At 40.6% G+C, this 26,356-nt stretch overlaps 1 protein-coding gene and 1 pseudogene across 1 annotated transcript; both read left to right on the top strand.

Annotated features, from left to right (window-relative positions):
* The first annotated feature begins 913 nt into the window (after positions 1–913).
* LOC119723138 (uncharacterized oxidoreductase YtbE-like) lies at positions 914–8,780 on the top strand. Its single transcript, XM_038193687.1, has 8 exons — positions 914–1,125; positions 3,701–3,949; positions 5,142–5,240; positions 5,520–5,611; positions 5,852–5,923; positions 6,629–6,739; positions 6,970–7,029; positions 7,885–8,780. The coding sequence occupies exons 1-8, from the start codon at positions 1,062–1,064 to the stop codon at positions 7,996–7,998; spliced, it is 861 nt and encodes a 286-aa protein (XP_038049615.1). The 5' UTR covers positions 914–1,061; the 3' UTR covers positions 7,999–8,780.
* A 2,278-nt stretch (positions 8,781–11,058) lies between these two features.
* Positions 11,059–23,412, top strand: LOC119723258 (annotated as a pseudogene).
* The last annotated feature ends 2,944 nt before the right edge of the window (positions 23,413–26,356 follow it).

Genomic DNA, 26,356 nt, shown 5'->3' with positions numbered 1-26,356 from the left:
TCGAAATTCGATTCTGGAGTACTGTGAATTTATTCACTCTATTACTTAACTTTCACTTACCGAGATCGAGCTCTCGATGGTGACTATCCATCTGTGTACAGACCAGTAAATAGGCCAAATGTGCCTTCACCGGCTAATATCGCGATTTGTTCATTGTCAAGTTCTTTCTTAATATCATATAGGGGTGGATCCAGATTTTTTTTTTTTTTTTTGGGGGGGGGAGGTACAGGCCCGTCAGATACAGATAATAACCACTGCAGAATGTCATCTGTTTGTTATTGTTACCATAATTGTTATAATTGTTTTTGGTGTCAGAGCGGGGGGGGGGGGGGGGGGGGTTCGAGTCGTTTGCCCTGAGGGACTCGAGTCGAGTCGAGTCACCAAATATTGTGATTTGAGTCGGACTCGAGTCGAGTAATTGACTCGAGTCATTACACCTCTGGAAGACCATCGCCATTTTGAAACCGGTGCCTACACTCCATTGCAAAGAGCGCTTTTAGGGCCCGCATTTCATCCAAATTTCACAGAAATACAGGCTCACGGTCCCGTGCACGGCTTCCAACTTTTTTCTTTTTTTTAACCGTGGAGTTCATATGCCCAAATGATACAAACAAAATGGAGGGCATGCAAATCGTGATGTGGCCGGCGCCTAGGCAATTTCGGACCGATTGACTGGCCTGCACCCATTCCCAGCGCCCTATTTGCAGGACGGGGGAAGGGGGGTACGAGCGAAGCCACACCCCTTCATTGTACTGCACCAAATATGATATCCACACTATTCAGGTCCCTAAAGACAAATCTGAGCGCGCTATATCACGAAGGCGGTCTTCAGGTCACTCGTGTCCAAAGCTTTACGCTATTATATAGTAGCTTTTGTTCAGATAAGCATCACAGGTCAGTGAATTATTTTTACAATAGCGTGTACAACTGCAGTGGTTTCTCCGCTGAAGGCCAGTGCATTCGTCTTCGTATATCATTCGTGATATAGGTAATGCAACAATTAAGCCTATCTATACACAAACACGTCGATAAGTTCTGTACGACACTGTAATTCTGCAGACATGGAGGCGGAAACAAAATGCTTGCAGCTGTCAAATGGAGTGCGAATGCCGGTTCTTGGAATAGGTAGGTGAATGTCCTTCATTCAGTTTGCACATGTAAGAACCTAGCCCCATAAATGTGGCCTATTTACTGGACTGCCTCCGTAAACATAGGTCACACATCCACATGTACAAAAATCGTGTCGACTTTGCCAAATTTTGATTTTCACATTTAGGCTTAGTTTGTAGGATTTTTTTGCTTTAGAAGCATACTCACCCTTTTTATAGGCTAATCAGAAAGTGCTGCCTTTTTCCAGATGTTTATTTTTCGTGAAATTTCCAGATTCATTTTTACACGTTTGCGTATCAAAGTTTCAACATGAAATTTCACAAAAAAATAGACATCTGAAAAAGGCAGCACTTTCTGACTAGCCCATAAAGAGGGTGGGTATGCTTCTAAAGCAAAAAAATCCTACAAAGTAAGCCTAAATGTGAAAATCAAAATTTGGCAAAGTCGACACGATTTGTGTACATGTGGATGTGTGGCCTATGTTTACGGAGGCAGTCCAGTAAATAGGCCACATTTATGGGGCTAGTAAGAACCATGGGTTGTGGCGTTGTAATTAGTTAAATATGCAGAAATACAGTGTACACCATTGAGACATGTACAGTATTTAGGCCCTATGCAAATTGTACAATATTCAGGCTCAAAACTCACACTAAAAAGGTTTTTTAATAACAATAAAAAAAATACCTAGGCCTATATGTCCGTCTGTCCGCAACAATCGGACATATTAGTTTATTTCTTTTTAAGGAGCCATGCAAACAAAATCCTAGATCCACCCCTGATATTGTCTTTAAGCTGTGACAAATACACCCATTTAACAAAGTTCATTCATGGAGCCGGATTATATGGAGTGGAACATGCAGATATATCGCGTGCACTTTAGCCGGCACAATTAAACAGACCCCTCTTTTGCCCATCCCCGACTCAATCCTACAGCGCCCTCTTTTATTCCTCCCACTCCCAGACTCAATTCCACTCCGTAATCCCGTACCCGCGGGGAGCTACTTTGGCCTTCAAACTTTTTTCATCTGCCCCATTCAATTTACACAGTAAGAACTGATTCATCCCCTTGGGCAATTCTTTTAAAAGGGAAAATAGTGCCCTCTTTACTTTGGACTTGGACATTTTTTTTCTGAATTCCAGTTCCTTGGACCGCTTGGCAATTGAATTTTAGGGGGTGATCTTCGAGTGGTGGGGTAATCTGCAGTTACTCCCTTTAATAGCCGATCATTTTGACGACACTCGACGTTTTGAAAGTTGTAATACATGTATCATAAATCTTATCCAAAAACTGCATTATATTACATTAGATGTAGTTATGTGCAAAATCGGAAAAGGAAGGATTGTTTAACGACGGATTTAAAGTAATACATGTAGTTCACTTAATGCACGATGGAAAGAAAGTCACTAAGTACACGATTTACATTCGTAACTTGCTGTTTCGGTATCGATTCAGAATTCGCTCTTTTCACGCTCCATAGGCATGCAGAGCCTCGATCTGGCAACTCTACATAATGAAAATACCCGGTTCAGTGATCAGAACCCCGACATGGGAATCGCTGAACCGGCTATATTTATTGTGTAAAGTTGCCAGATCGAGGCTGTGTATGCCCATGGTGGAAGCGTGAAAAGAGCGGATACAGAAAGAAAGTTCCCTACCAGGGTCACTCATTCACTGTCTCTGGGTTGGAAGTATGCTGAACGAGGGTTCCAAGGTCAACCTCGTTCCCAGGGTGTCGAGCACTACGCGCCCACCACTACCTGCTCTCTCACTCTGGTTTTGGATCATTTGCATATCCAAAGTTTTTGGGCACGTATGCAAACAAGCAATAGTCTGGTACCTGACTGTGCTTTACGTTAGCGTTTGTTTTTGTATGCAGTGTCTGGGGTCAAAACAATCAATTCCTTGCGGTTTGAGTCACATAAACACGATTGTTATTTTTCAAAGTATAAATGTTACAATCTGTTCCAGCCAATATGCAGTATCACATTACATATGAGCAATTTGAAAAGGAAAGGATTATTTTTGGGAAGTTGTGGACGTAATCATTAGCGTGAAAACCCGTAATGCACGGAGTTGGAAATAACAACACCATAGAACACGATCAAAATCCGTTACTTGCAAATTGTGGTATCTAATCAGGATACAGAAAGAAAGATACCTATCAAGGGCTTACTATTGGAAACGAGTTTGAAAACATAGTAAACCCTGGGGACGAGGTCGCCTGTTAGGTATGCTCGGAATTTCTTTGGAACACTGCCGACTATCACGCCTCTTACAAGAAATTTGGTGAAGTCGTTATAATCCTCGTCACTGTGGCCACTCCTCCTTGGGATTTTTCCAAAGATCTTGGGAATTTGGGTGCTCTGTTAATTGCATTTGTACACTGTTTTCCATTGCCTTGCGATTTTTTTTTTGGAATTTTACCGGATGAATCTTTGGAATTTCAAATTTGATGAGTGGCCACGCTGATCCTTGTGTAGAGGATCAGTGGCCTAATGAAGACATTAAGTGTTAAACATGGTGGTCAAATAGACATGAAAGACCAGTTCCCGGTTAAACTACTTCTCGCTTTTCCATTACCAAATGAAGGAACTTCACATCTCGGTGGTTATAGCGACGATGCCGTGGTGCACGCCCTCAAAAACTGCGGGGTGCGGCACATCGACACGGCAAGGCTATACAAATGTGAGCACCTCGTGGGCGAATCTGTCAGAAAAAGCGGCGTGAATAGGGCAGATCTCTTCATCACCAGCAAAGTGTGGCCCAGTCAGTACGGCTACCAAGAAACTAAGGATGCTTTCCGTGATTCACTCAGCCAAGTGGGCGTGGAATACTTTGGTAAGGAAACATTTCAAGCTGCCTGCTTGGCCGTATTAACTTTTGAGACATGGTGGACACATTACTAAAACGCTAATGTTTGGAAAAACCAACTTTTCAATACCCAAATTTACCAAACCAGAAAATAAAGTACCCTCGTATTGTGTCCGACATCGTCAAAGTAGCCTAGGGATCATTTACTCTTATCGTTTCCTTTAAGTGAAAATCCACTCTATTATTAGCGACAAGACATTGTTGTAAATCTTATTCATAAATATCTCTGACAGTCTACCCACTCCTATTGGTCGAGAGCCCGTCACGTGGCCGGTTTCAAACAGTTGATAAAGACCGGCTGGCTGGTCTTAAACCCTTTTCCAGTGTCACATGAAATTTGGACTCCTATGAAATCCGGTGCCTTTTACCGTTTCATGGGTTAAACGTTCACAATCCTCACGTAAGCATGCGCAATACTACCAGTGAGTCAGTATGAATAGCCCTCAATTCACATTGCACCGGCACAGCTGCGTTCTGCGTGACATCGCGCAGTACGCGCGACGCGCGCACCAATCTCCATCCGGTTCGTTAGTAAAAATTTCATACACGCGCGCACACCACTGATTACTAGCGCCCATTGGATAAACGCTCGAGGTTCCATTCGTGCTATGCTACAACGTGTGAAGTACGCATGGTGACGTCACACTAACGAAACGGATAAAAGGAGATGTTTGCGAAGGGTGTTTCGAAAAACATGAAGTGAAATTTTGAACAAAGTCGTTGGAAATTTATAATTTTTGACTTGTTTTGACTTTTGGACCGAACAATTTTAATTTGTTTTACCGAACTTGAACTTCGGCTCTGGTTATTATCAGCATGTAGACTCCAACTGGTCTTAATCAGAGTGTTGAAAACCGACCAAGCACAAATTTATTGCATTATTCAAATCATATTTGAGTTTCCACACGTCCTATCTTTTTTCAAATTCTGTTTCGTCCGATATTTCTAGTTTCAGAGGGTGATGATAGATTGGAATTCCACTTTTTGGAAATGAGATGGTATGTGTTTATTTTATTATTCCAGGAACTACGAAACTTAATCACAATTTTAACGTTAAGAGGTTCGAGCTCAATTAGATCCAAGCTATATGTGAAACCCCAGCAAAACCAATTTTGTTTGAAGGCCATATTCTTGAGAATGATTTTTCTTGTCTTTGTAGATCTTTACTTACTTCATTGGCCCGCGTCCCCAGAAGGAACCGACACCAAACAACTCATCAGTGAGTCCTGGAAAGCTCTCGAAGAGTTTTACTCCCAAGGTATACAGTCAACTGTTGAGATGAAAACGTCAGCTTTAGTTATGGAAATTAACAACCCTAAGTACCAATAGGCCAGATTGAACGAGTAGCTTAATATTTTTGTAGATGCTGTACCTATAAATCACTGTATTAGAGTTAAAAAAAAAACTATTATCATTTGATCGAACTATTCAATAGTGGTTTATTAGCTTGAAAGAGAACACTGGTTTACAATTTATTCATTTTCTGCTGAGTTTTTAACTACATGTACATGTATCTGTCACTTACGTTTCTGCTTAGGTCTGTGTAAAGCAATTGGCGTCAGTAACTTCGAGATTTCCGACTTGAAAAATTTGGAAGAAAGCTGGAAAATTGTTCCCCACGTCATTCAGGTGATTACAATAATTACTACATTGCACAAACAGCAGTGTTAGATTTACGCTGCATGGTATCCATAGATAAGTGAATAAAGATTCATTATGTTAATTCTTTTTGTTATTTGTAGTTGAATGTGTTGTTGTTTTCCAAAAGCAATTGTCTCTAGATCTTGTATTTGGTAGAAAATTTACCATCGTCATGTGACTCTCCAAATTTTTTTAGATAATAACAATATTTGTTCTTTTACATTTCAGCTGGAGTTTCATATCTTCTGTTATCCGGAAAAGCTTATTGAATACTGTAGAGGACTTGGAATGCAAATCGTGGTATGGCAGGTTCATTGTGTTATTTAGTGGCTTTTGTTAATTATTCAGTACTTTAAATACAGTGGGATGGTACACTGTAAAAATGGCGTTAAGAGTATAAACACATTTCTAAACACACTCTTGTACCCACCTTTTTCACTTGTTTAGCCCACGACCTGTTTAGAGTTTGCATTTGGATGTTTAGATTTTGACGTATTTAGCTTTTTGACGTGTTCACGGGATAACGCGTGTAGCATGTAAACGACTTTTGAATGATGTCGGTTGTATGTATGTAGGTTTCCAGAAAGTAACTTCATATTTTTAGAATTATTTACAGAAGTGGGAACCAGATCTTAATGGGATTTAACTTATTTTTTTAAGTATACACTACATACTAGAAGTTGTCGTGATTCAGCTTTATATTCAGCTATGCCCGGTCCCGCCATGACTTCATCATGGTTTCACGATAAGTAATTTTATATATTTCAATACCACAGGAATTCAATACGATTTTTCACATATATTTGCACATATCGAAATTTTATGATGGATACGTGTAAAGAATTACCCATTACGGTCAAGAGAGCGCGTTTTTGGACAAACGCCATAATTTATAACAGTGTATTTAGGGTAACATCGATAGTTATTCTTTGTTGGGATGTAGCCCATAACTGATGGGTTTCAACCGTTCGCCAACATTTGCTCTGTTGTTTTTAACTATCAAAGGCACACAGCCCCATGGCTAAAGGGGAGGCCCTTACGCAACCGAAGGTGATGGAACTTGCCAACAAGTACAAGAGATCGAGCAGCCAAATACTCAATCGTTGGGTGACTCAGGTTTGTATAATATGACAATATGCATTATGATACGCACGGGAGCTATATTAGAGATCGAACACACATTTAAACAATTTTCAATTTTCCTATTGCTTTTCTCTTTGAATTCTCTACAAATACATGTATTTTTATTTTCATTGTGTGCGTATTTTAAATACAGCAGCTTTAATTGCAAGTCAACGCAGGTGTCAATATTATCAACAGTATATCGTGTTTGTTTCCCCGTTCAGCACGGAATTGCAACTATACCGAAGTCTACCAAACCTCATCGCGTGGAAAAAAATTGCAAGGTTCGTTTTCAGGAACTCTCTGTCTAAAATCATTTGATTGGGACTTAAAACAAACAAAAAAAAGGTTTGTGGATGAGAATTTATACATTCTCTGAAGAAATGCCTTAAGTAAAAATATTTCTCCCCATGGACAAATCAGATTCTCATGAGAATAATTGCAGACAAAATAGAGGATGGTGGGTTTCAACACTAAAAGCTTTTTTGTTTTCCCCCAAATTAGGAAGACATTATTGTGGGTGCCTCAGGCTCTATCTGGTTTCAGGAGGCCCTATCCGGTTTCAGGTGGCCCTATCCTCTTTCAGGAGGCCCTACCCTCTTTCAGGAGGCCCTGTCCTATTTCAGGAGGCCCTGTCTGGTTTCAGGAGGCCCTATCTTGTTTCAGGAGGCCATATATCTGGTTTCAGGAGATCCTGTTTCAGGAGGCCCTGCTCAGTTTCAGGAGGCCCTATCTGGTTTCAGGCGGCCCTGTTCAGTTTTAGGAGGCCCTATCTGGATTCAGGAGGCCCTTTTCAGTTCCATGATGACCTTTCTGCATTTCAGGAGACCCTATCCTGTTTCAGGAGGCTTTGTCTGTCTTCAGGAGGCCCTATCTGGTTTCAGGAAGCCCTATCTATTTCCAGGAGGCCCTATCCTGTTTCAGGAGGCCCAATCTGGTTCCAAGAGGTCCTATCTGGTTTCAGTAGGCCCTATCTGGTTTCAGAATTAAAGGCCCCGTCTGGTTTCATTTCGCCCTATCCTGTTTGACGTGGCCTTATCCTGTCTCAGGAAGCCCTGTCCGAATTCCAGATTTGGTGTACAAACATGTTTTGGTTTTTTTTTTTTAAATTGATTTTTCGTTCTCATTGTTTTTTGCAGATTTTTGACTTTGAGCTATCAGCGGAGGACATGAGCTGTTTGGACGCCATTCACGAGAGCGATTCTCATAGCTCCATTAATATCACAAGCCAGGCTGTGTTTAATCGGACATGAACCTAATTGAGTACACAGTGGAAAGTCCACAACAGCATTATCAGTTTGTCATTTTTCTCGGCAAGGATGTTTGAAAATGTTGTCAAACAATTATAGTTTTCAATTCTTGTTTGATTTTGCATCACTTTAGTCTTTCAGGTTTTGTTAAGTCTTGGTCTTTGATTAAAGGTTTAAGAATTAGTTTTTGGTTTTCAATTTTTATTTGGTCCCTTTCGTTTTCTGGTAAGTCTTTAGTTAATTTCTGTTTTGGTTTTGATTTTCAGCTCTTGTAAATATTTATTTTTGTCCTTTTGTTTTGGTTTGAAATATAGAATGTATGTCTGTGTCTCTATTAATTCAATTTCCTCGCGACTTTTCCTTTCAAAGATCCTGAGTTTAGTTTAGTTTGATAAGTGAAATCCCCATAGAGTCTTGTTTTAGTGCGAGTTCCCCAAGTGTGTCTTTTTTCCAGGTTACATATACACACTCTGAAAAATCCCTGATCAGATTGACCCATAATCTGGGTTCTATTTGGCTTCACCCTTTTCCAGGTCAAACATTTTTGATACTTTTCCGGGTAAAAACGATTTGTGTGTGTGTGGGTGTGCTCTTGTATTGTATTACACTCGAGGACAGACAACAAAAGGAGCACAATGGTGCCTTTGATCCTCGGACGACGGTGCCTATTGTTAAAACCGGTCCTCGATCGTATGGTTGTATGCTTAGTCAATGGGAAAGTGTTATATTAGAGGGACAGAGGGGAAACACAATAGGTTGTCCTCAGGCGTATAGTAAAACACGACTGTGTGTGTGGGTGGGTGTGTGGGTGTGTGTGGGTGGGTGGGTGAGCTTGTCTTACATACGCAGTGTGGACTTCCGAACAAAAGGCGTCCACATAATGTAGGTAGCAGCGACGAAGTGTGGACTTGCCCACGTCCACACAGTGTTTCCCCATTTCTGGAAAACAGGTTTAGAGGCATTTTTGGGTTAGGTTTATCTGTAGCAGAATGAAGAGAAACACTAAAGGGAATCATTGAAAAAAAAATGGGTTGTAAGAGTTTTCACAGTTTGAGAAAAATGAGTTTTTCCACTGGTGTTCCTTAACTACACGAAAAGAAAGGAAAGTCCACACTAGGTATGTGAAACAAGTCTGGGTGGGTGAGCTTGTCTTAAATACGCAGTGTGGACTTCCGAACAAAAGACGTCCACATAATGTAGGTAGCAGCGACGAAGTGTGGACTTGCCCACGTCCACACAGTGTTTCCCCATTTCTGGAAAACAGGTTTAGAGGCATTTTTGGGTTAGGTTTATCTGTAGCAGAATGAAGAGAAACACTAAAGGGAATCATTGAGAAAAAATTGGGTTGTAAGAGTTTTCACAGTTTGAGAAAAATGAGTTTTTCCACTGGTGTTCCTTAACTACACGAAAAGAAAGGAAAGTCCACACTAGGTATGTGAAACAAGTCTGGGGGGTGAGCTTGTCTTACATACGCAGTGTGGACTTCCGAACAAAAGACGTCCACATAATGTAGGTAGCAGCGACGAAGTGTGGACTTGCCCACGTCCACACAGTGTTTCCCCATTTCTGGAAAACAGGTTTAGAGGCATTTTTGGGTTAGGTTTATCTGTAGCAGAATGAAGAGAAACACTAAAGGGAATCATTGAAAAAAAATTGGGTTGTAAGAGTTTTCACAGTTTGAGAAAAATGAGTTTTTCCACTGGTGTTCCTTAACTACACGAAAAGAAAGGAAAGTCCACACTAGGTATGTGAAACAAGTCTGGGGGGGGGGGGATGCGTGGGTGGGTGTGTGTGTGTGTGTGTGTATGAAAGGTTTAGATCAAAGTGACCCGGACAATGGTCATTTTTGACCTGAAAAAGGTTAAGCCAATTGGAACCTGGATTCTGGGACGAAGTGAGCAGGGTCTTTTTAGAGTGCACGTTTTTCCATTAATTGCCTTTAAACGCTTTGACTGTTTCATTGCCCAAATTAAAACAAAATCATGGAAAGCAAATTTAGTGTGTTGTATGAATCTCTGATTCGTGATGTCTGGTGATACAAAGGCGGTTTAATACTTCATGCATTTTGCGTATGCTCTGTCAGCAACCCAGGCTGATCCCGACCCCCCCCCCCAACTAAATTCCTATGCACAGGTAATGTAAGTAATGTAAACCTCAATTTAACTAAATAATAAGTTCAGTTAATGTTTGACAATACTGTAGATTATTGATGTTTCCGTAATTATTATAACGCTATGGATTTTCACTGATATTTTATATAAAAACCAGGGTATTTCGGTGGTTTTACAATTACGAGTCTATAATTGTATTTCAAAGAGAATTTCATTCACTTCAGACTGCAGGTTTTTGTGAACATCATGTAATGATTCTGTTTATAATTATGTTAAGAATACGGTTTAAATGTGTTACATGATGCAGGGTAGACCTTCGCAGGTTACTGTTCGTACTCTCCTCAGCAATGTCTACCTCAACAAAATAAAACGTTCACTACTGATTAAAAATAAAATAGGATCACGTGTTGGGATTCCATGGTCGTGGAATGGATTCTGGAGTACTGGGAATGTAATCATTTCTCACAACGTTCACTTAATACCGAGAACTCTTGATGGCAACTATCCATCTGTGTGATAGACCCAAACTGCCTTCACCGGCCAATATCACGATTTGTACACTGTCGAGTTCTCTCTTAAAAGGCCAATGCAATGTATATATTTTTTCAATGCAACCCTTGACAATGCACCTTTGTTTCCCTTTTAACGTTTTCCCCCAATATTTCAACATATCCGTTATTTTCAAGCGCGGTGGTCGAGTGGTTAGATGTCTTACCAATTGACCACCGAGCTTGCACTCCACCCAATAGTAGCAACCGAGTGATGTTTTCCAACGTTCACTCGGGGGTAACACACTGGGTAAATTGATACGTCGGTGAAGGGCAAAACCTAATATCGAATAGGCATATTTTTCATAAGATGGAATTTGCGTAATGATAAATACCATATCCCTGCGCAAATTTCATCCTAAGAATAATTATTAAATTTAATAATAATTTAATATTATAGGTTTTGCCTTTCACCGACGTATAAACTCTGTATATTCAGTGTGTTACCTCCCGAGTGAAAGTTGGGACAAAATCACTCAAAAGTGGTTGTACAAAAGAGAGGATGGGTAAACATTGAAGATTTTTGTGCTGGTATTAGAGGGCCAGCCACCTGTCTTCTTTGTACCTATCTGACTAACTGATGGATTAATAAGCATATTGTAATAAAATTAGCCCTTGATCAGTACCTTCCTCCCCACCTTCTATTTTTGGTTTAGCCTGCCCCTCTCATCCATCACACCCCTGAGCTGGATGTGTATCGGTCCAGCCAGGTATACAGCATAATTATTATTGTTAGTCCCATGTGTATGGAAATTGAAATATGTGTGCTTCAGTCTGCTGGGTGCTGTGCTAGGGATAGGTTGTCTGTGGAGGGCTGTGCATGTTTTGCCTGGGCGTGGCAAGGAAGAGCCTTGATATAATGACCAAGTAAGTTGTAGTGCAGGACAACTTAGTCAGATACCCACTGGGTTTGGAATAGACTCATGGTGCTGTTACCATAAGCTATCCCGCTCACTGTGACCATCACCGAACCCCGCCCTTTGAAATTTCTCATAATGAGTTGTATTCCTTGCATTTAGGCCTATTTCTACAACAAATTCCTTTATTAAGTACTTTATTGATGAACTCAAGTCGTACCCTAACTTTTCCTTATGTCGAGAGGTAAGCAATTAGTAATAAATAGACGGATCCGATTTTTCTAAATAAAATGAGCTACTTGAAACCTCCCAAACATCTTCTCTCTCTCCCTACCAAATTATTTGTATGTCTGCGGCCCCTGACCAGGCTACAATATTTACACAACATACAGATGCACGTCGATAAGCTCTGTACGACACTCTGTGAATCTGCAGACATGGAGGCGGAAACAAAATGCTTGCAGCTGTCCAATGGAGTGCGAATGCCGGTTCTTGGAATAGGTAGGTGAATGTCAGTCATTTGAATGTATGTGTAATAGAAGAACCATGGGTTGTGGCATTGTTAGTCAGATATGCAGAAATACCGCGTAGTGGTATACCAGTAGTAGATATGGACCGCCTTTAGGCCAATTTGAATGAGAAGTCTCACATCCTGCCAAGATTCTAAAATATCTCTGTCTCAAAATCGATTTTCTCATATTTTGGTCTTATGCGAAAAAAAGTTTTAAAAATAATATTATCTAGACCTATAATGAAGATGAAGTCACGACCAGCACCTAAAGGCTTATCGAGGTAGAAAAAACTGTATTGCAGATACGTCGAGTAATATGATATTCAAATCTATGAACTAAAACGGAGTACTCGCCGTACAATTCTCTAAATTGAGAATCCGTTACGCCAGAGCTCAAAGAGTGTGGGACAACTTTGACGTCAAAAATTTGGGCGGTTATCACGACTTGTACGTGACTCCGGACGCGCTATTCCTCGCCGGCGTGTTTGAGAATTTCAGACGAGTGAAAACAAAAACACTACAAGTTAGATCCGGCTAATTATTGCACCGCACCCATGGGCGTCGCCAGGATTTTTGTGGGGTGGGGGGAGGTGGGGGAGGGCTTTTCCCCCAAAATCATCGTACTTTAACTAGCATATTCTCAGTTTATCATTTTTTCGAGGGTGGGTGGGGGGACATTTGCCCACCCCAACGCCCATTGACACCCCTTTGACTTCATACCTCTTTTTCCTTTTTTCCCCCTATCTTTTTCTCCCTTTTTGTTTTTGTTTTTGTTTGCTTTTCCAGTTTTCCGGGGGGGGGGGGGCTGCAAGCTGTTTGAAATCGTTCTGATAAATCTTTGTTTGTTGACTGATCGGGTACGACCCGGACACCTTTTTGAAATGGTTAAAGTCTTTGGCTTACCGCTTAAAAGCAGAAAGCCTTTGTTTCGGTTCTGATTTGGCTTTGTTTCTTTATTCTACTTTTTTCCGGACAATAATTCTCCTTGGTATATGTTTTGAACTTGTATCTTTGAACATGTATCGACCCTGATCCGGAGTGGGGCATATTACTCTGAACAAAATAATCGATCATGTTCATACCAACATTTCTTCCACACGTTTCTAACGGGATTATGATAAAACCTGCTATGAACTGGAACCCCCGTCCGAAGATGTCCAAAAAAAATTCTGACGTAATCATGACCTCATCAGGTATCAAATTACAAGCAATTTAAGGACAAAATTTGAGAAAAAATTTTCAGCGATATCTTTTGAACTAAATAGAGTATCGTGTTTGTATTTCCTGAGGTTGTAGACGCGGTGCCTTGAGTAACATTTCTTATTCGGGTACAAAGCCGCTTGAATTTCACTTCCGGTGTTACCGGAAGTGCAATAACAATTGAATATAACTCGAAAGCGGAAGTATTTTACTCTACACAAATAAATTGTGGAAGTGTTTAGTAAAGAATGCCAGACAGAAAAAATAGCATGATGACGTCATCACATGAAAGAGCGCCCTCTAACGGCACATCAAATAGAGGTGTGTTTTTTTCCCAACCTTTCGTGTAAATTTTACGAAATCGCCCCTTGATATTCTTTGATTAACCACAGATAACTTTGCAAGGTTTCAAAATCATGACGTCGTATCAGACCGGAAGTTACTGCAGGGAGCATTTGAAAACGGTCATTTTAAAATGTAATTCTATCATTTCATCCATGTCTAATGATTATGTTCGTAACCCAAATAATGATATCAGTTGGAATGTTGACCTTTGGATCTCTAATGGGGTGTGAAATCATCGGAAATTAGATGTTATAAATACATAAGCTTATATTTCCATATTTTCATACGTTATTTTTACTTCATAATGGACATATATCCTCTCCGAACTAAATCGGCATTCACTTCCCCTTTTTTTGACTGATGACGTCATCGAACCATAAGCTTTTACATATACATAAAATGTATACTGAAATTTATCATAAAATAACTCTTGAACGAAAAAAATATCAATGATTGTATTTTATAATCAGATAGACCATTAATTTATAAACATTCGTTTTGTCGGGTACGTAAAGTTGCTTGACCTTTACTTCCGTGTCTGCCGGAAGGTCAAAGTTAGGTGAATTTAAAATGAAATCATAAGCCTGAAATAAAAACAAACCAACATTTCTTCCAAACGGTTTACAGGATGATAATAAAACCTAGTGTGAACTTGTACCCTAGTACGAAGATATTATACATTTGTATCGAATTACAAGTGATTTAAGGGCAAAATTTTACAAAATAGTTTGAACTATAACTGTTGAACAAAATAGAGTATCGTGTTCGTATTTTGTGAGGTGGTAGACGGTAGCTTGAGCAACATCTCTTATTTACCATGCCAAAAATCGCTTGATCTTCACTTCCGGTATTACCGGTAGTGCAACAGAAATTGAATCTAACTCGAAAACGGAAGCATTTTACTACTGACAAATACAGTATGAAAGTGGTAAGTGAGGAATGCCAAACACAAAAACAGAATGATGACGTCATATCCCGAAAGGGCGCCCTGTAGCTTTACATCAAAAAGAGTTTAACTGTATAATTGTAAAACCATGCATCAATCAACATTCTACCGAATGGTCCATGTATATTTTATGAGCAGCCACAAATGATTTTGCAAGGTTTCATAATCATGTCGTCATCAGACCAGAAGTTACTGTAGGCAGAATTTGACAATGATCATAATTTACAATAAATTTAAATCCATCATTTGATCCCTGTCTCATGACTATGTTTCTTGCGCAAATAATGACATCTGCTAAAGTTAATGTTTACAATTTGCTTCCAAATACTGTGACGTGATCAAACCGGAATTTGGGTGTTATTAACTAATACATTAAATTACAAGCGATTTTTGTTCAAAAGATAACAATTTTGTGTCCTATGTAACTCATGAACAACACGAACTATCACGTTCATACTTTCGATTTGATCTTGATAAACATTTTTGATGACCTTTTCTACCGGGGCTACCGGAAGGTCAAAGTTAAGTGAACTCAAAATATAAGAATGAGCCTCAAATCAAAACAAACCACGGGTGACGGGGAGAGCATACAACCTGGGACGAACTTGGACCTCAGTCCGAAGATCTTTTGAATTTTGTGACGTCATCATGTCGTCATCAGGTATCAATGATACAAGCGATTTAAGGCCAAAATGTGTATAATTACATTAAACTATAACTTTTCAAAAGAAAGGGGTACCGATCTCTATCTTTGTGATCAGTAAGACATTGCCTTGGGCCATATCTTGGATTCCCGAACACAAAGCTGCTTGACCTTTATTTTCAGTGTTACAGGAAGTGCAATGGAAATTGAATAGAACTTGAAAACGGAAGCATTTTACTACATGTACATACAAACAACTTATGGAAGTGTTTAGCGAGGAATGCCAAACACAGGCAATCATGATGACGTCATCATCGAAAGGGCGCCCTCAAGCAGTACATCAAAGACTGTTTAACGTTTATAAATTTGAAAAAAACATTCTTCAAAATTTTACCAAATTGCCCTCAGGTCTTCTTTGATCAAACAAAAAACTTTGCAAGGTTTCAGAATCATGACATCATCAGACCGGAAGTTACAGTTGCAAATGATGTATCCTTTTTTTCTAATTCAAATCCATCATTTGATTCCTGTCGAAAGACTATGTTCGTATCACAGATAAGAATATCCGGTACAATGTTGACATTGGGAGTCAAAATGAAAACATTGACTGCCAAAAGACAAATGTAAGTGGTAATATCGAGTAAATTAAAAACTTTGAAATTGGGCCACGATATAGCCACGATTTCCTAAATATCGTCCGTTGGATGGGCCTTTCTGATGATGATGATGATGATTTTTGTATAGGATCAGATAGTGAGGTCCTATCATTGATAGTACAGTTACTCCGAGAAAATACACAAAGAGATGAAAAAGCATTTGAAACTGTCTGCTTTCTGCCTCAGCTGCTCTCCCAAATGTCAATGGAGCATCATTGAAATGAAATAATTAATTAACCCATCAACAATTTCAGTTGTAAATAGTTCACTGAAGCGCAAAGCCAAAATAAAATGTCAAAAGCGCCTGTACTTTTTTTCAGCGTAGTTTTTTTTCGTCGCAGAGTACGCGTAACCCCTCATGTAAGGGCCCTGTCACACTTCTGCGTATCCTAATTCCTTATGAGTTGCGCATTGACGTTTTTTTCATACGCAGTCGTACGCACAATACGCACCTCATATGGATCTCTATCGTTTTGTGTAGGTTTTATGTACGCAGATATACGCATGGTACGGCCCAGTACGCAGGATAGTTTTGGGCATGCACAAAACTACGCTGCGTACGCTGTTACGCAGGTCATAAGTTATAAATACGCAGCGCATTGGTCCCACATCGGTCGAGTGCGATACGAGTACGCTATGTGTTCGTGAAGCACCCAGTCAGCATATGAGCCGCCTGTATTGGACGTACACATAGCGTACTTGCAGCGCAGATGCAACGCACGCTGAACGGCGAGCGGCGGAAATGCGGCGGGAATACGCTCAGAAGTGCGTCAAGCATGCGGTCGGCATAAGTCGGGTGCATCCGAAATATGCTTGGCATGCGCACTGCATACTGACCTATTCGCAGCCCGAAAAATAATGTTGTGCACTGCATACGCAACTCATACGCATCTCATACGCAGTGGATGCGCTGAATTCGTTACTTGTACACTGGATGTGCGTCGCACATAAGTCAAAATGATCAAAACATTTCGACGTTAATTGAGCGTACGGCTGCGTATTGAAAATTTTCGATAAGGAACTCATAAGGAATTAGGATACGCAAAGGTGTGACAGGGGCTTAACCCAGATGATACGCACCAACTGCGGCGATATCTATAGTCAAGAGTGAGAAAGGACACTGACTACCTTGAACAATTGCGATTCGGGCATTGCCATGCTGGCATTTGAAATGCACGCTTGTTTCTGGGAGTCTCTAGGCCTTTTGTAGTTTTGTAAAATGTGTTTTAAATGTGTATTTCAGAAGCTTTTACTTTCTGTTCTTTATTTTTGCGTCTTGTAATTTTCCATTTTGTCAGTGGTCTGGTAGAAGGGGGAGGTCGACTTTTATCTACATTTTAATTAAACTCGTATTTTCAGTATCTGATTAATATTTTTTTATTCAAAAGCTCTTTGACTTTTGAAAGGATGTTTTTACGGGATTGAAAATCATTCCTTCAATGTTCAGGAAAGTGCCCAATTCCTTGATTGTGGAATCCATTCATAGCTCGTTGAATTAAGAAATTCCATGTAGAGAGTTTATTAGAAGAGAATTGGGTTTTACGGATTACCAACATAAGACACTCAGTGCCGAACAAAGACACACACTCGCTGGAGTACAACCTGAGAGTATGGAGTTGAGAGAACTACCTAAGGCTACCGATGTTATTATCGACATCGTGGACAGTTTACAACGAGAAACCGACGCTCAAACGGAAGGAATTAATTACAGAGAACTCGAGGGTTTAGACAAAAGTCTTCAGGCGATAAGAGGTAACCTGGAACTACAGTGAGCGTCTCACGGAACAGGACGACGAGATATATAGCCACCAGCGGCGGCGGAACGGGTTTGAAACTGGGGGGCAGCACCCAAAAGGGGCACTTGCAAACCAAAAGGGGCACTTGCAAACCCGTGCTGAAATGTCGCCACGTTTTTTTCACAGGACACTTGGCCTCCGTAAAATCAAATAGTGGAGGTGGGGGGGTGGGTGGCTGGTACCATCTTCCAACATAGGGGGCGCTCTTCAAAACCAATGATTATATGCTAAACATACATTATGTGCCCTTTTTCAGGGCATCTTGTATGGGTTTTGGGACTTGGTTTTCATATTCCTCGTTTATATCAAAAATATCTCTACCATTATTGGGAAATGGTTACTTCTAAGAAATAGTAAGATACTTTAAGGGCATTTTTGATTTATCTCGAGGGAACACTTTAATGCTCGAGGGGGCACATTTATGGCCGCAAAAGGGGCACTTGGGAAAATCTGAGGGGGGGGGGAAACGCCCCCCCCCAGCCCCCCCCCCCGGTTCCGCCGCCCCTGATAGCCACCACCAGAGAGGAACTCGATGAAGTCGCGAATGATGAGGGGCGACGAGAGTTACACGATCAATTGCAAGACTTGAACGTCGAAAGATCGGCCAGATTAGAAGCAATAAAAACCAACGAACGAGGTATTAAAAGTCAGATCAGCAAAATCAATTTGTCTGATGTAGGCTACACTAAGATCGCTGTAGTACGATACCGATTGTACTCAAGGTGTAGGCTGTTGGTATCGTAATTTCTGGGAACCGGCACGTAACAAGTGTCCCAGTACGTAAGCTCTTTTATCGATATTGTTCTTGAGAGCGTTAAATATATTTTCTCCCGGTATGGGACATTTAAGATACTCTGACATTTTTCTCATCGTAAAGTAAAATTGTGAGACTTGTAAACGTAAAATGTGATGTGATCGTCAGAATTGATCAGGTCCACTTTATGCAGCAACCGGTGGTACTTCACCACGTTGCAAAATTGAGTAAGTTTTGATAAATCGTCATCGGATTTCTACGACTTTATTTGTCCCAATCGTCCGTTTTAACGTCTAGCAAATGATAATTGCTAAATAAATCTGGAAAACTCGCGGTTAGCGAAGTGTTGACGACTGCGTTATCTACAATCTCGAGATTGCTCAAGTCCATTTAAAACAATATAATGCTCATTACATTTTAAAATGAAGGGTACCACGTTGTCGCACACGTTTGTGATGAAAAAAAAAACGAGCAAAGTTTTCAGTTATCGGAATCCATTGATACCAGCTGCGGTGATAATTATATGTGCATCAAATTAAATAACGTTCTTTTAGACGTGTTTTTAACGTCGATACAAGATAAGTTATAGTGGGAAACACGAAACCCTCGTTGTCATAATAATCTGATCACTGGCAGTGAAATTATTATCGAACTCGGGCGATATGATATGGGGTTACTTTTAATGGGGTATATCTTTTAATGAAGCAGTTTGAAAAGTTGCAAATTTAAAGAGAACGTATGAAGCCCGGGAAGGGACAGGGTGAATTCTTTTTTGGAGTTTGCTAATTCGTTCGCACGAATTACTAATTCGTTCGCACGAATTACTAATTCGTTCGCACGAATTACTAATTCGTGCGAACGAATAACTAATTCGTGGGAACGAATTAACAAACTCCAGTAATTCGTTCGCACGAATTACTAATTCGTTCCCACGAATAACGAATAGCAATTCGTGCGAACGAATTACTAATTCGTGCGAACGAATTACTAATTCGTTCGAACGAATTACCAATTCGTTCCCACGAATTCTTGGTATAGTTTTGATAATGCCATAGTTTTGAGATCAGAGAGTGTGAGTTCGAAATCACATTTTTCCAACTTTTTTTTCTCTTTTCTAATCAGTGGCTTTTTGAGGATTTTTCATGAAAGGGAAATAAAGCCCGAATTTCATTAGGTTCGAATTCATTTCTTTTTGTTTTCTTTTACATATTTTTCTCATGTTTTTAGGGAAGTTAAGTCCAAAACCTCGATAGCGTATACACCCCATTTGCTTATGTCGTTTCGGGAATAAAATTCGCAAGCGGGCCTAAGGAAGACATTTGTGTTAAACATGGTGGTCAAATAGACATAAAATATCAGTTCCAGATCAATCTAGTTCTCGCTCTTCCTTTACCAAATAAAGGAACTTCACATGTCGGTGGTTACAGCGACGATGCCGTGGTGCACGCCCTAAAAACACTGCGGGGTGCGGCACATCGACACGGCAAGGCTATACAGATGTGAGCACCTCGTGGGCGAGTCCGTAAGAAAAAGCGGCGTGAATAGGGCAGATCTCTTCATCACCAGCAAAGTGTGGCCCAGTCAGTACGGCTACCAAGAAACTAAGGATGCTTTCCATGATTCACTCACACAAGTGGGCGTGGAATACTTTGGTAAGAAAAATTTAAATCTGCGTACGTGCTTGGCCGTATTTGCTATTTTAGACATGGTGGACACATTATGAGGGCGCTATTTTGTTTAAAAAACTCCTGTATACCCAAATTTACCAAACCAAAAAACGCCCTCCCTCTTATTATGTCCATCATCAAAGAAGCTATGGGATCCCATACACTTATATAATGCGCAGTCGCGGAGGCCATGGGGAAGTTTTATGTGCACCATGATGCTTGAAGGAAAGTCCGCCAAATTGTTAGTTTAATAAGGGCGCTGAGGCCATATTCCGAGCCCAAAAATATATGAAAGCAGGAGCGAGCATTTTTAATTCTCGAATTGGAATTTCAGAGTTATTTACATAATTAATTACATACTAACTTTTTTCAAATTCTTTTTCGTCCGATCTCTAGTTTTAGAGGGTTATAGATTGAAATTGCACTCTTCCGAAATGAGATAGGATGTGTTTTTATGATTCCAGAAACTACGAAACGTTAATTACAATCGTCAAGTAAACCGGGTAGAGTTTGAGCTCAATTATACCCAAGCTATTATGTGAAACCCCAGCCAAACCAATTTTGTTTGAAGGCCATATTCTTGAGAATGATTTCTCTTGTCTTTGTAGATCTTTACTTACTTCACTGGGCCGCGTCCCCAGAAGGAACCGATACCAAGCAACTCATCAGTGAGTCCTGGAAAGCTCTCGAAGAGTTTTACACCCAAGGTATACAGTCAACTGTTGAGAAGGAAACGTCAGCTTTGATGATAGAAATTAACAACCTTGCGTAATATGCCCTATTGAACGAGTGGCTAATATTTCTGTAGATGTTGTGCCTATAACACCACTGTTTTAGAATTTAAACAAACTGCCCTTATGTGCATATCCGAGAACAAAAGAGAAGATGTTAGACAGATAAAAGTCTCAATTTGAATTCCATTTCTTTTGTTGGCTTGAAAGAGAACATGTACTGATTTACAATTTATTCATTTTCCGCTAAGTTTTTAACTACAATGTGTCCGTCGTTTACGTTTCTGTTAGGTCTCTGTAAAGCAATTGGCGTCAGCAACTTCGAGATTTCCGACTTGAAAAATTTGGAAGAAAGCTGGAAAATTATTCCCCACGTCAATCAGGTGATTACAATAATTACTACATTGTACAAACAGCAGTGTCAGATCTACGCTGCATTGTATCCTTAGTAATATAAGTGATTAAAAGTGCATTGTTTTAGTTCTCTTGTTATTTGTAGTTGAATGTGTTATTTGTTTTCCTAAAGGAATTGTCTCTAGATCTTGTATATGTATTTGGTAGAAAATTGACCATCGTCATTAAACTCTCCAAAACTTTCAGATGATAACGATATTTTTGTTCTTTTACATTTTAGCTGGAGTTTCATATCTTCAGTTATCCGGAAAAGCTAATTGAATACTGCACAGGACTTGGAATGCAAATCGTGGTATGGCCGGTTCATTGTGTCATTTAGTGGCTGTAGTTAATTATTCAGCGTTTTAAATACAATGGGATGGTGTTTAAGGTAACATCGATGATTACTCTTTGTTTTTCAAAGGCTGCATTCACAGTTGGGCCCACCCTTGGTTTGCAGAATGTACGATTGTATACCAAGGGCGGATCCAGGGGGGGGGGGGGGGCAAAGGGGGCCATGCCCCCCCCCCCAAAAAAAAAACGAAACCAATTTTTTTTTTTAATGTGACATCGCAGTAAAGGCAGGCAATGAGTACACCACCATCTTTTCCTCAAAAAAACATTGGTTAAAAAGGTCAGAAATTGCCTCAGATCGCACCACAGTGGATCTAGAATCCAAAAAATTAATGATGGGTGTCAGCCTTTCGAAAAATGTGTTTGTTTTATTCTTCTTCTTCATTTTAAAAATTATCAAAGGCTTACAGCTCCATGGCTAGAGGGGAGGCCCTTACGCACCCGAAGGTGATAGAACTTGCCAACAAGTACGAGAGATCGAGCAGCCAAATTCTCAATCGTTGGGTGACACAGGTTGGTATCATATACGACAATGTACGTGATGATACGCACGGGAGCTATATCACAGATCAAACATAGCAATTAAACAATTCAAATTTTCCTATTTTTCTTCTCTTTAAATTCTCTGCAAGCACATAACAATATATTTTCACTGTGAGCGTATTGTAAATACGGCAGCGTTAATTGTCAGTCAATGCAGGCGTCAATATTACGAACAGTTTATGGAGTAACGATCGTGTTCGTTTCCCTGTTCAATTCAGCACGGATTTGCAACTATACCGAAGTCTACCAAACCTCATCGCGTGGAAGAAAATTGCAAGGTTCGTTTTCAGGAATTCAGCCGTCTAATATCTTTTATTGGGACTTTTAAAAAAAGACAAATGTTTTGCTGATGAACATTTATCCATTCTCCGAAGAAATGCCTTGAGTAGGAATTTTTCTTACCGTGGACAAATAACATTCTCATGATAATAATTTAAAACGAATAAGAGGATGGGTGGGTTTCAACACTAAATTGAAAGCTTTTTTGTCTTCTCTCGAAAAGGGAGGCACATGTTGGGGCTCAGGCTCTATCTGGTATCAGGAGGCCCTATCCGGTTTCAGGAGGCCTTATCCTGTTTCAGGAGGCCCTATCCTGTTTCAGGAGGCCCTATCCTGTTTCAGGAGGCCCTATCCTGTTTCAGGAGGCCCTATCGTGGTTTCAGGAGGCCTCATTGTGTTTCAGGAGGTTATATCCGGTTTCAGGAGGCCCTGTCCTGTTTCAGGAGGCCCTATCTGGTTTCAGGAGGAGGCCCTATCTCAGTGGTTTCAGGAGACCCTATCCTGTTTCAGGAGGAGGCTCTATCTGGTTTCAGGAGGCCTATCCTCTTCAGGAGGCCCTATCTGGTTTCAGGAGTCCCTATCCTGTTTCAGGAGGCCCTGTCTGGTTTCAGGAGGCCCTATCTGGTTTTAGGAGGCCTATCCTCTTCAGGAGGCCCTATCTGGTTTCAGGAGGCCCTATTCTGTTTCAGGAGGCCTTTTCCTGTTTCACGAGGCCCTATATCTAGTTTTAGGAGACCCTATCAGGTTCCAGGAAGCCATATCCTGTTTCAGGGGGCCCTATCTGGCTCCGGAAGGCTGTGGTTACAGAAGGCCCGTACGGTATCATGTACATGGCCCTATATCCTGTTTCATATGGCCCTTTCCTGTTTCAGGAAGCCCTGTCCGATTTTCAGATTTGGTGTACACAAACATGTTTTGGTGGTTTTTTTTATTCATTTTTCTCTGGTTCTCCATGATTGTTTGTTGCAGATATTTGACTTTGAGCTATCAGCGGAGGACATGAGCTCTTTGGCCGCCATTCACGAGAGCGATTCTCATAGCGTCCTCGACTACACCAGCCCGACTGTGTTTAATCGGACATGAACCTTGAGTGCACAGTGGAAATTCCACAACAGCTTATCAGTTTGTCATTTTCATCGCCAATGATGTTTGAAAATGTCTTGTCATATAGTTTTTATTCTTGTTTGATTTTGCAATACAAAAAGCCTGCAGCGCCTATATCCTTTGCGTGCAAATTTCAATCGCTTATTTTGGCAGTTATATCAGTTATGTGTTTTATGTATTAACTTGACGTCAAAATAATATATAATTATCAAAAATTAAAAAGGGGAAAAGAGACAACTGTTACAGTGGAATGAAAAGAAACATCAACCTTGTTAAATGTAGTTAGCGATTCAGTAGTTATTATAGGCCTCGTACACTAAAACGTAGTTTTGTTTGATGACTGAAAACATGACTCGTTGACAAGAGTGATATGTGGTAAAGATGGTATACCAGATTTGGACGGGAGCGGGTTAGCGGGAGATGGAACAGAACTAGCGAAATCAGCGTCCGGGACACGTTCCCATTAAGCCGATTGCAGCTACGCGATGCCACGCACTGAACCGACGAATAATATCCAAAAATGCGGCTTGAGACGCATCTTTGCAAATGACCTTCTTTTATTGTTTTCTTCAAAATGACAGCCTGCCAGAAAGAATAATCGCACAGGGAGTTTAGTGCCATTACTATCTTTAAACCAAGTATGCTTTTCAACAATAATTTCTTTGGGGGCAGATTCACAATTAAACAGGCGGTTCTTCCGTGTTAACCGCAATAAACTGTGCGGTACCGTGCGGTACCTCGCGGTAAACCTCGAGTTTTTTTCGGGGTTGGACTTCAATGCATACCAACAATGCATTCATGAATATTCTCCTCCAGTGCAGGGTCAACTTCAGCTCAGTCCACCCAGATTATTGGGAACAAAAGAAGCAGGTTGATTTGGATACTTTGGCGCGCAAAAGGCTTCGTAGATAGTGTCGACCCTGTATAATTAGGGGATTACAGGATTAGTGGTCACGCTTGTGGGGTTTTATGACGTTAATATTTATCAACTAAAAGCACCATATTTGCAACTACATATTTTCATTTTCTGTTGCAGCCATACGCCAAATTGCTGGAATATTTATGATAAAACATAATTATTTACATAAAGTCCATTCCGTTGAAACAATTAATATATAGCATTACAGAAAAAATCAAAAAGACAAATCTAAAAAGATAAAAGCCGACGAAATATTACAACTACTGTATTATCCTTAAATTTGCTTTGAAGCGATAAAACACACTTACTGACTTAGGTTATGAAATTGTAAAAAGGTAAGAATGTAGGCCTATATGTCTAAAATTCCTTTATATTATCCCAAAGCGTGTCTCTTTTACCAACGGGTGTCTCTTTTAAAAGTAAACGCATTCAATTACTTATCTTATTTGCAAACATCTCTACTTCTTTCGAAATGCACAAATATATAAGTCGGCTAGCTATTCGCGTGAGATCCGGGCCATTTATATACCGACAGGAAAATAAAAAAGTTTCAATTCTTTGTGTACCTTTTACGTTTATGTATGTATATATAGTACCTAAAATAATATTAAAAAATTGAGCTGATGGTTCGAAAAGTCTAGAAATGAAATACATTGAAGTGCCTCATTTTGTCTTCCTTTGATGAGAACATGTACTAGGGCAGTGTGGGCATTTCCCGAGTTCCTTTGCTATGGATGACGGCATTTTGTCCTCCCCGCCCATGTCATCTGGCGAAGCCCCAACTCAAGGTACGTTTGGAAGTGTCCAGCGTGTGTTGGTGATTCTTCAGGAACGAGCATGATGCCGCAATTCTTGCGAATTTTAGCCATAGCTTTGACTGCGCAGACAGGGTGAGATGCACAAAATAAACAGTTGGGTTTCTCGCATTTCGTGGGACAATTCTCTTGGACGTCTGGTTGCATGCTTGACCGCAAAGAGCATTTCGTTGTACAGTTCAGTGTTCTCCAAGCACTTAGTCCTAGAACCATTGGCGACTATATCTGGTGAATTTTCTCGTAGTCGCTTAATGGGTGTGATTCGCTTTTGCAGGGGTGGTGTGAACTGCTGATGGAAAAACCATTGAATGTCTGGCCATCCCAGAAGGCATTCAGTTCTTGCATGGCATTGTCGAAGACCGCTGATTCTTTTTCCCCGTACCTCCTCTTTGCTGAAACCGCTTTGTGCATTCGGTGGCAGGCTCTCTCTGTCCAATGTACTCTTCAGCCGGACGGACTTAGTGGCGACCAGCCGTACTCTATAGGGAGGACCTTCTATGGTGAGGTTTGGAAAAGGTCAACTTGAACCTGGACGGAGTCTATGACCCCATTGCAATAAATATGGTTAAACTCAAGTCCTTGAAAAGAAAATGTTGCAAGGCTATGTCTTTTGTTCGGGCATTAATGCCGCATTTTTTCTCGAGCAACGAGGTGATCATCTTTGGATGGAAATTTCTCCTAAAAGTCATCGGTTGACCCCCAAAAAATTGATAAGAAAATGAAAGATGAAGAAATAATTTGATGTGTGTCTCGAACGCTTTGGAGAGTTGTGAGTATTTTTTCCTGAATTTCGGAAGTGGGGGCATTTATCATTGGGTTCTATGGCAGTTTATTTACTGGTCGGCAACCTTAAAAGCGGACATAAGTATCGGACAGTAGGTGGCGCTCTTTCGACTGAGGTTACACGCTCTTTCCGACTGGCAGATTTTGTCGCCGACCCGATTTTGCTTCACGCGTCCCCGCCTGGCTCGCTCTTAAAAGCTGTGGCCGGTTGCAATATGCCACTCTGCAACCCCCCCCCCCCCCCCCCGTTATGCCACTGCCCTGAGCCTGAGTAAAATAGGCGCTAATAATAACGGAAATGAAAGAACAAAAACTATCCCTCCAGGCGCGGATCTAGAGAGGGGGGGGGGGAGTTCGAGGTGTCAACCCACCCCCCCCAGCTCTGTCCAAAAAAAAAAATGGCATA

This window comes from Patiria miniata, unplaced genomic scaffold, assembly GCF_015706575.1.
Source record: "Patiria miniata isolate m_02_andy unplaced genomic scaffold, ASM1570657v1 HiC_scaffold_16, whole genome shotgun sequence".
Lineage (NCBI taxonomy): Eukaryota > Metazoa > Echinodermata > Asteroidea > Valvatida > Asterinidae > Patiria > Patiria miniata.
This window is presented reverse-complemented; position numbering and strand designations above follow the sequence as displayed.